Consider the following 11,107-nt stretch of genomic DNA (forward strand, 5'->3'; position numbering starts at 1 on the left):
AAGAGGATCAATAGTTTTCTTGTACAGTATGACAAAACTAGCAATGCCTTAAAAATCCAAGATTCTGTTGGCTTATATAGGATAGTTATTTCTGCTCTACTGAACATCAGCTTTTGAAGGTCAGTGAAAGGAATCACTTGAGTGCTCTTATGCACAGATGTTTGGTTCTGGATGAGACCTCAGCTGGATTGTGGATAGAATTCTTTGACATGCCTAGCTGCAATGGTAGCTGAGTTCTAAGAGCTTGTCAGGCAGTTGTATCCTTTTTATGATCTACCCTGAGAAATTATCTGCTGTATTTACTGGGTTAAAAAGCCCCAGTTTAATGGAGGTGGACTACATCCCAGTTTTAGAAGAGTGTGCTGAAGTAGAATATTGTGGCTAGAAGTTACCTTTTTCTTTTTTTTTTTTTTTAAATACAGTTAGCTACAATGGTCTTCCAAAATGACCAGAAATACCAGGAAAGGTTAAGTTAAATGCCTATTGGAGAAATAATGACTACCATATTGGACTTTTACTTGGAATTACTTGGACATTGAGATTTTGAGATTCCCAGCTGTGGGGGTAATTAGCTCATTCTGGAGAAATGTCAAGTTTGACTGGCAAAGCAGTATATGCAGACCACAATTTCTTTCAAGAGTGCATTGATTTCAGAGAAAAAACTGACAGTAAATCTTAACCAGATCTTATGAAAGATCCAAGGTATTTAATGGAAGTAACTAATCTTCATACTTAATCATTCTTTCTTTTCATATAGTGACAAAAGTCAGGCCAGCATTTGATGTCAGTTTGGCCTCTGCAACTCCTGAGAGACCAGCATTTGCTTCCTTAAGGATAATCTTGCGCACACATCTAGTGATTTGGTGAAGTAACAACTTTAAGCTAGGGATTTCAGAATATTAGATGCCAGTGTTAATATGGACTTACTTTGAAAGAGTGTTCAAACATTCTTAACCTCATGAAGTTTGCATACATATATTGACTGACAAGCCAAATAGTATTGTTTAAATAGTCTCCTTTGTGGAAGAGTGGACTCGGACTAGTGTTGGAGCTTTATAGTTGTAGGGAACCTTCCATCTGGTATCTTGATACTGTTTCAATTTTGCAAGTTTTAGTGTCTTAGATGTGTGCAGTACCTCTTATGTCCAGGTTGTAGGTGGCAGCTGAGGTTGAAGTAGGTAGACTCCTGGCTTTCATCCATCTTTACAGATCCTAGGGTTTGCAATACCAGAGGCTGTTAAATAGATCAAACCTAGACAGTGAAGCTGAGTTTATTAGGGGTTGGGAGAGTACACACTGGCCAACTATACTGAAGAATTTTAGGTTTAGAAATGGTTTGATGAAAAATACCCTGAAAAACAAGGCAAATAAAATAGTACATTTCAGAAATCTAAAAGCCCAGGCTAGAAGGGTAATTTAGGAATACAGCCCTGAAGGATGTTGACTGGAGTCAAAGCTTTCAGGACTTTCATTTGCATATAATGCCTTTCCCTGGAATGAACTATAAGTAGAAAAGTACTGAGGTTCCTGATCCATGAAAGCATGCTAATAGCTACTCAATGATTTATTTAAACACACAGCTGGTATTTAAATTGTGGGATGATGTCTCAACATAGGGATTATTTTTTCTGGTAGCTTTAGAGGCATTGTGAAAGCTTGCCATGAAAATATTTCCTGTGTTCTATTTTTGGTAAAAATGTCCCCTCCACCTTGATGGACCTGGCTGTTCTATTTTTACTCCTTTCATTCATCCTCTAGATATCCTGTAACTGATAGAATCTCCATCATCCAGTTACTTCCAGGCCTGAGTTCCCCATTTGCACCACCCAAACCAGCTTTTACCATCTCTTACCTTCATCCAAATTTTGAAAAAAATTATCTGCAGTTTGATTTCTAAAGACCTTTGCTTGTTTTTTGTTTTTTACAGATAATAAGTTGATCAAGTTGAATATGCTCTCAGACTAGATTATTTTACAATCTGTTTTATTGGAAGATGATTTTAAAAGGGAGCAAGGAGCATTTATTTACCTAGGTTGAGGAGTATATTTGGGAAATAACACCAGGTTCTTACAAGGTTTCTGATGGGGAGTTACTCTGCCAGGGCAGTGATTGTAAGTTCACCACTTTTATGTTAGTCACTCTAATACTGGTTAATTTTGCCATCCTCACGACTTAGAAATCAAGAGTACCCATGTAGTTGTAGCTGTTATATGACAGCATTGTATTGGTTCTTCTCAATTTCCTTCTTTCTGGTTAAAAGTATTATCACCTATATTCTGAATTTATTGCAAGAATAAGTTTGTGCTTTACTAATTTCTCCCTTCTAAGTTAATATTAAGTATACTCTAACCTCAGTAACTGAACATTTTCAATAAAATGTTTTATGTGGCCTATCTGATAGGACTGGAGCATTATTAATCTACAGCCAGAACTCACAGTTGTCAATCAGCACTTAGCCTGCCATCATGATGTGCTGTATTATTAGGTCCAGTGATGAAAAAACTGGCATTGGAGAACTGTTGATCAAATAGATGGTGGAATAGGATTAAGAAGGAATTAGCTAAAGGAAGGCCTACAGGTAGGATTTGAATTGGACTTTTAAAGAGTTGTACAGGCAAGTAGGACTTTATTCTGTGGAGCATGCACCCTGCAAGGGTAAGGTAAGGAGTTAGAATTAAAAACTGAGGTGATTGAAAGTTCTCATTTCAGGAATAGGACTGGTGCAAAGCACCATATAGGATAGTATGGATTCAGGTAAATAGGCAAATCAGGAGAGGTGAGAGCTACATTGGGTGGTTTTATCAAAATAGGATGAACAGAGAGCTGATTACTATGGGTTACAGTTTTAAAAACATTAACAAACTTGCTATTAGCTGTGTTACACAAGCTGGTCACTAGGTGGCAGTAATTAATCAGAAAACAGGGTGACCAATCAGAATTCTGGATAGCTTCAACTTAAATTTACTGTATATTGCAAATCTTGTAATCCAGTTAATGGAAATAAACATATATTTAACATTTCAAGTTCTCTTAGTGCCTTTACCAGTACTGACTGATAGGATTGTAAGCAAGTAGTTTGCCAAGTGAGAAGTATTTGTTACTGTTTCTCAAGCTTTTACTAACTTACTAGAAACAAATAGGACAATGGCTTATGTAACTAAGTCTCACTATATCACGTTGCATTTTGTTCAGATTAGATTTGTAGGAGCTAATCTAGTTATGGAAGATGTCCTAATATTTAAGATTCAAAGAGGCCTATTATGGTAGCAATTCATTTTAAAAGTATATAAGCACAGCAAGATTTGGAAGTTTTTCATAGTCCCATTACAAAAATTTTAAAAGTAGTCTAAGTTATGGAAGTCTGTTATGAGGATTGCAACATTGATTTAATGATGGGCTACAATGTGTAAAGAATTAAACCAGATGATTGGAATAAATCTAAACAGTGATCCATGTTCTCTTAAAGAGCTTATGTTTTAGTAGGGAAAGACTAGAAATAAGCAATAGGTGCACTACATTTTTCACTACTGTGTTAGGAGGTAATACATGCTATAGGACAACAAATTGGATGACAACAATTGTAGAGTGATTAGGATAAGCCTCACTAAGATGATATTTGGGCAAAGACTTGAAGTGATTGGTATGACCAAGGCTGCTATGTTGAAAATGGGAAATGACATTACTGCAGTTATTCCAAAAAGAGGATGGTGGTTGGGATCAAGATTCTAATGAATGGAAAGAATAAAGGTGTAGTTTTGAGTCTTTAACTAGTGGGTTGGTTATTGAAAGAAATATGTAAAAGAGTTACCAGGAGACAGCCATCTTAAACATTTGCAGTCCTGGGGCAAAAGTATGATGGAATGTCAGTAGTTAAGTATTTAAAAGTTTTGTTAGATTCTTAAAAATACCAGTGCCAGAACATTACTTGTGAACAGAGCTGCTCTTCAACTCCTGTCCCACCCTTTCATACCCATCTTTGGCTCTGAGAAGGCAAGGGGCCTCTTGCACATTGGCACATTCTAACAGCCTGCACATTCAGAATTATTTCCATTGCATACCAGTGCACATGCAGCAGATAATGCATTTTCTGGAACTTTTAGGCAGATTATAAAATCCTAGTACCTGAAGTGTCGTCTGGATTATCAACTCCACACTGACACATTCAACGCTGGCTCTAGTTTCAAGGACAGTGCTGCTCCGATGTTTTTGGCCTGAGCAACAGTACAGGTGGAATTGTTATTTATTGAGAAGGGCTGCTTGATAGAGTAGATCTGAATGGGGGCACATATATTTATGCTTATGATTAGACTTCTAAACACTACTGTAGAGAAGGTTAAAAAATATAGTAACACTACCATGGATTAGATCAAAAGGCTGATTTAAAACTTTTAAAAACTAGAAGCTTTGACTCCATACCTTTATCAGCTCCACCTGGGAATTTGCTTTAATCCATGTAAATGTGAATTCATTATATCCAAAATGCCACTTTTATTAGCAACAGCTTTATGAAGCCTATTTTTTTTAAAGATTTATTTATTCATATAGAACTGGGGTACAGGCCAGAGATGTGGAGGGTGAGAGGCTTCACCAGAGACAGAGGGGAGCAGAACAGGCAGATCGACGAAGTACACTGCTGAGGGGAGCAGCAGGCCGGTCAGGAGAGGTCTGCCACGCCATGTGGTCACCTCCGGGGCAGGCTGGGATTGAACTCATGCAGAAGTGGCTTTTGCTTCTTTGTGCTGTGCTTTAACCCACTGCGCCACCAGGGAGGACCTATGAAGCCTATTTTTTAGGATTCTAGAATTCTGTCTGTCCAGGACCCTACTCTTAATGTATTCAGTATGTGTTGACTTTCCTGACAGGCAGGTAGGCAATTTTTAATTTGGTAATGAGGAGTTGGATATAAATTAGGTTGTCTTTGGCACATAGATATTGAAAATGAGTTTGGATGAGATCAAGCTAGGAGTATATATGAAGAAGAGGTCCCCAAAGCCTGAGCAGTGGAATAGGCCAATATTAAAAAGATTAGGGGAAAGAGGAGGAACCTGTAGGGGACACTGAAACCAGGAAGGTAGGAGGAGAAGTAAAAGTGATGTGTTTGAAGTCAAATGAAGAACTTTCGAAACAAAATGATCAGTGTGTTAAGACACTGCTGGTAGACAACTTGATGCAGCCGTCATAATAGGGAATTTGAAACAGTCATTTCAAATTTGTTACCAAAGCAGTAATTTTGTCAGCTAACTTTCTAAACAATGGTTAAAACTTTTAAGTGATATTTGTAGATTTTTGTTTTAAGTTTTAGTGTTGGGACCAGGGGAGGAACAATTATTTCCTTTAATTCAGTTCTGTGAATATCGTTCTTTCAAAAACTGGCATACATTTTTGTGAGATGGTAGTAACTGTTGAAATAAAAGCAAATTTGCCACCAGTCCTGTACATTTCGAATAAATAAGTACACCATGGGATCAGAGAGCATATTGTAGCGTTAATCTGAGCTGCTCACAAAGTCACAGTGTGAAATACCCAACTATTCTATGTTTAAAAGCCTTAAGGGCTCCTGAAAATCATGCTGCTGGTTTAGGCATTTAAAGTGATTTAGACTAGAATGTATTTGTTGTGTCCCAACAAACCACAGTATATTAGCCATCTTAAATCCAAACATTAGTTTCTCCCAAGAGAATGGCTTCAGCTTCCAAATTACCACATCTTTTATCTAGTCAAGTTTGTGTTATAGCATTTTTCTGTATGCTATGTCTTTCCCACTTAACCCTGTCATCAGAGACTGAATTGCACACGTAAAAAGTATCCTTTCCAGATGAATTGAAGAATGCCATTCTGTTAAAAAGATGAACAGCTGATCATGTAGAAATTCTCTGGAATGCTCACTTGTCTACAAAGGCAAGGAAAGAACTAAGAAGTAGAGTGTAAGGTTTGTCCTTGGTATACAGGACCTTTAAAAAAAAATGGTGGTGGCGGGGGAAGTGCACTGGACTATGGTGATGATACACGGGTGAATTGGTGATGGGAAGCCCATGGGGATTACAACTGAGGTAGAAAAAGGCACAAAATGATGTAAAAAATTATTACTAAAAAACAGAAGAGGTTCAACTGCACTTGTAATAATGCAGTTTGAACTGAGACACTTTTTTTAAAAAAAAAAATCCTAACTAGGAAACTAATAATTTCAATAATTGCTTTCTTATTAAAAGTCTTTTAATCAACAATGTTAAGGCCCTGAGAACAGGTCAAATGCAATTTAGTGGGACCCAGGATAGTTCTAGAATTGACCCATCTGCTAAAACATTGTACATTAGATTAAGATTCAGGACCTTCCACATTCTTTACTTACTTTTATTCTCAGTTACCTTGCAATTAAATGGGAATTTCTTAGCATGGTACAAAGGACTGGTCTCTTGTTCAGCTCCCTAAGCTTATCTCTCACTTCCTCTTTCCTTCTTGAATTCTTTGCTTCCTCCACTTGTAACTAGCAGGTAAACTAAGCGCGCCCATCTTCCTTGTTAGACACAAGCAGCAAGCAGTCTTTCCTTACTCTGGCCAGCTCTGACTTGCCGTTCTTTCAAGGGGTTGTGCTTCCAATCCCCACCGACGGTACATAATCGGGGTTCTGTTTAGTGAATATACCCCTTCCCAAAAGGTTTGGATTTGGTTTATGTTCAACCTATTCTGTCCTCCAACATTTCTGTGGAAATTGTTTCAATGTGGGAGTGGGAGGGAATTAAGCGAGAGTAGTCACTTCCCCCAGATAAATGATATTCCACAACCGAGATCTGACCTGTTAGGTGACTGCAAGAGAGGAAGTTGAGGCCCGCATGCCATTCGGAGAGAGAAGTTGTGCTTTGAAGTGTGGGATCTCAACGTGGACATTTCTCCGGATTTAAGAGGTAACTGGTGAGATGTTGCAAGGTGTATGATGGATCAAGAAACAAGCTGGGGAGGCGTTGACCTGTGGTAAAAACAGACTAATCTTACACTTCTAGATGGAGAAAAGGAAGCAGAGCTGCGGTGGGTCACCTACCTTTATCCCTTCCAAATGGGATAGACGGTGGTGCTATTGTTTAAACAACCATCTGCTTTGTTCAAAGACCAGCTGCTTAATGATCATGAGCTAATGTGGTGTCAAGATACCGAGTCCTTTCGGCCTTTGTGCCCAGGGATGTTTACAAGGGTCCGGGGGAGGCACACTTCCGCCGACTCTGGCAGGAAAGCCTCATTCCCAGCTTTCTTGCCCGCCCAAGACCGGGACATTGGATCTGTGAGATCGCAGAGATCGGGCTGAAACCCCAGGGCGGGTTTCCGAAGCCAGAGAGACAACTTGTTCCTGGCACTGTCCGGTAGTCGCAACCTCCCACGCAGTCCCATCATTTTCGGAGGCTGAAGCACGGGGTCTCGCCGACAGGGGAGAAGCGGACGGTGGGGATGGCCTCTTTGCGCCCTGTGGACCTCGGCAGTCGTCGCAGGGCAGCCGGGGTGCGCTCCGCCGTAGACCCGAGTGGAGGAGCGGAGCTTCCGCGGCTCGGGCCCGGGCAGTCAACCCGCGCAACCAGCGCGGAAGCGAGTGGGCGGCGAGAGGCGGGGCGAGGGACGCGGGGGGCGTGGACGCGGCGGGCTTGGGAAGGGCCCCAAGTTAATGAGGCGTGCGCCGGCCGCCGAGCGCCTTTGCGAGCTGGGCTTTCCCCCGCGGGGCGGGCGCCAGGAGCCGCCTTTTCCGCTGGGTGTCACTCGGGGATTGGGAGGATGGCCCATTCAAAAGCGCCGCGAGGAGGCCCGGCCAGTGTCCTTCAGTGAGCGCTCGCAAGAGGACGGCAGCGGCTCGGTGGCTCGCTGCTCCCGGACCTTGTGGCGCATCAGGACGCGGCTGCCCCCCTGTCCCGATCCGGAGCTGCCGCTGCCGTCTCTCTGTTTCCTGCGTGTTAGCCTCCTCTGTGCCCTCCGGCCGGGCGGCCGCGGGAGCCGCTGGGGCGAGGACGGCGCGCGGTTGCTGCTGCTGCCCCCGGCCCGGGCGGCGGGAAGTGGTGAGACCGAGCCGAGCGGCGGCTCCCCTTATGCCGGAAGGATGCTGGAGAGCAGCGGCTGCAAGGCACTGAAGGAGGGTGTGTTGGAGAAGCGCAGCGATGGGTTGCTGCAGCTCTGGAAGAAAAAGTGCTGCATCCTCACCGAGGAGGGGCTGCTGCTCATCCCGCCCAAGCAGTTGCAACAACAGCAACAGCCTGGGCCGGGGCCGGCCGAGTCGTCCCAACCCGGAGGCCCCGCCGTGGCCGGCCTCGAGCCACCGGTCAAGCTCAAGGAATTGCACTTTTCGAACATGAAGACCGTGGACTGCGTGGAGCGCAAGGGCAAGTACATGTACTTCACTGTGGTGATGGCTGAGGGCAAGGAGATCGACTTTCGGTGCCCGCAGGACCAGGGCTGGAACGCCGAGATCACGCTGCAGATGGTGCAGTACAAGAATCGCCAGGCCATCCTGGCCGTGAAGTCCACGAGGCAGAAGCAGCAACATCTGGTGCAGCAGCAGCCTCCGCAGCCACAGCCGCAGCCGCAGCCGCAGCTACAGCCTCAACCCCAACCCCAGCCTCAGCCCCAGTCCCAACCCCAGCTGCAGCCCCAAGCCAAGCCTCAGCCCCTGCCGCTCCACCCGTACCCTCCACAGCCTCACCCGCACCCCCATCCGCACCCGCACCCGCATCAGCTACCACACGCGCACTCGCACCAACTCCCACATCCACACCAACAGCCGCTCTCGCAGCCGCTCGGCCACCGGCTTCTTCGCAGCACCTCCAACTCTGCCTGAAGAGGGCAGCACCGGGGCCAGACAAGTAAGGTCCTGGCAACTCGGGCTACCGAGGGCCGTTCCGAGGAGTGGGTCGTGGGGAATTTGGGAGGAGCGGGAAGCCTGCCCACGGGTTTGGCTTTTGAGTGGAAAAATGAGAAGTTACCCCAACTTTCCGGGACGGTATAAAGAGGGGGTTAGCAAACTCGAATCAGGAGAGGCCGTGCAGAAAGGGGGGTGGGGGTGTGGGGCTCCAGCCCCGCGGGGCGACCTCTCCGACCTCACCCCGCTGCCCACCGGACGCGAGCGTGTTGGGCCCGAGAGGGGCGGGCGCCTCTGGACTGTGTCTGGCACTCGAGGAAGCGACTCCGGTGTCTTTCTGAGCTCGCTTTGTCCTCTAGACTGCCCCGAAGAGTATGGGTCTTGGATTCTGAGCCACCACTTTATTCTATTTCATTTCTTTCCAGGTTTTGAGGACTTGAGGAAGTGGGACAAGCACATTTCTATTGTCTTCACTTGGATCGGAAACAAAACTGTCTCTCCCCCCTTCTCCCCCGCACCAGATCAAGTACTTTGGACATCACCCGACTTTGTGATTCCTTTAGTTTTGTGCAAACTCTTGATCACAATGCAGAAAACGATTCGGAGTCCAGAAGGCTTTTATTTATGAACATTCGAAAGGATCTTCCAGTATGGTGGACCTTCTAGGAGCGATGATGTACTGTAATTTTATTTTAACGTATTTTGATTTATGGTTATTTATTAGTTTTTTTTTTTTTAAATACTTGTTCTAAGACATTTCTGAATGTAGGCCATTTTCCAAAAAAGAAACTCATTTTCAAAAACTTATTCTCTAGTAAGTTTCAATCTTGGAAAAGAAAAAAGTGAAAGGGCGGTGGAGGGGAAAACATTAAGAATCCATTCATTATTTCTGGGGCATTTTGAGAAGATCTGACACTTTATTGTTATCCAGGTGGTTGAAATTAAAACTCTGTGATATTACTTTTTTTTTTTTTGAAGTTTTTCCCTTAGATATAAATTCTGTGTAGAATAGAAATTTATAAAGAAACTAAATGTTCATAATTGTGTAGTTAAGAGAATCTTGTTGCTTTTCTGAAAGGGAATCAGTAGTAATGGTATCTGATTCAAAATATTTAAAACAGCCAAATGGATGACAGGGTGATGATATCCGGATAGATGGTAAGACGGGGCTAACACAGGAAAACCTAGCTTGTTATCATGTGTAAAGAGTTCAATAAGGAGAATTCTGAGTATGAACCATAGATGTTTCATTTTAAAAAGTGAAATGAAATGAGATGGGGGAATCATTCAACTCTTTTGAGAACATTTGTGCTATATAGAGATTCCAAGAGCTTTGCTTACTACATTTGAGCCACATTTTCTGACCCTTTTACTTGTTCTAGAAACCTACTCTAGAGTCTCATAATACAGGATCCAGTTTGTAAATATTTCAAAGGATTAGGCGACATAACTTTTCATTCAGAAAATAATGCTGATCAGAGCAACTGTCATGCATTTTACTGCTCTGGACAAAATTTAAGGGATATATCTTTTGTTGTTTGGTTAGCCAAACTCAGATACTGAATGAGGAAGGACTGGATAAACACTGTATTTTCAGTAAGAAAACAACCCCAGTCTTGTTTTAATTCAGGAGTAGGGGGAGGGCAGATGATGTGCCTTGAAAGGTAGAACAAACCCTCTTCTGTGTTAATCAAAAGAATGGTCAAAAATCCACCAGGGCAGATGCTACTTAAGTTTTTTTAAGAAGGCAGAGAGGATACCAAATCCTGTTGGGACTGAAAATCACTTCCTATCTGCAAGGCTTTACTAATGGGGTCTTTGTTTTCCATTATCTATTTCACAAAGTCTTGATCAGTATTTTTCCAGCATACAAACTGGAATGGCCAGCAAAGTCAACAGCTAAGTTACACAGTCAAAAAGTGAAATAGAATTTCATGGTAGAGATATATGTTTATTCTTCCTCAGTGTAGAAAAGAATCTCAAGGTCAAATTGCATCTGAGTGCAGTATTTAAATGATGACATTTTGAGATTTTAACTCTAACGCCAGAAGTCATGGAGGAAACGTAAAACTGGCTGTTTTAGTTACATTTGTGAAATATGCTGCAAAGATTTAAAAATTGTTTGTGATGAGCAGCTCAGAAGATAGATCTAGAGTTCTTAAGTTTGATTGGACTTCTTTGGAACTACTACTGTACTTTTTAGCTAATGCCTCATTGATTTGTAGATCATATCATATAGCCTCAGTTAAACCACAGGTATTTTTTCCCCATATGGAT

The 11,107-nt window shown here is 42.9% G+C and overlaps 1 protein-coding gene across 1 annotated transcript; it reads left to right on the top strand.

Annotated features, from left to right (window-relative positions):
• The first annotated feature begins 7,619 nt into the window (after positions 1–7,619).
• Positions 7,620–9,790, top strand: PHLDA1 (pleckstrin homology-like domain, family A, member 1). The gene is made up of 2 exons (XM_004675873.2): positions 7,620–8,834; positions 9,256–9,790. The coding sequence occupies exon 1, from the start codon at positions 7,649–7,651 to the stop codon at positions 8,807–8,809; it is 1,161 nt and encodes a 386-aa protein (XP_004675930.1). The 5' UTR covers positions 7,620–7,648; the 3' UTR covers positions 8,810–8,834; positions 9,256–9,790.
• Positions 9,791–11,107: the final 1,317 nt, after the last annotated feature.

This window comes from Condylura cristata, unplaced genomic scaffold, assembly GCF_000260355.1.
Source record: "Condylura cristata isolate star-nosed mole 26May11 unplaced genomic scaffold, ConCri1.0 scaffold00004, whole genome shotgun sequence".
Classification (NCBI taxonomy): domain Eukaryota; kingdom Metazoa; phylum Chordata; class Mammalia; order Eulipotyphla; family Talpidae; genus Condylura; species Condylura cristata.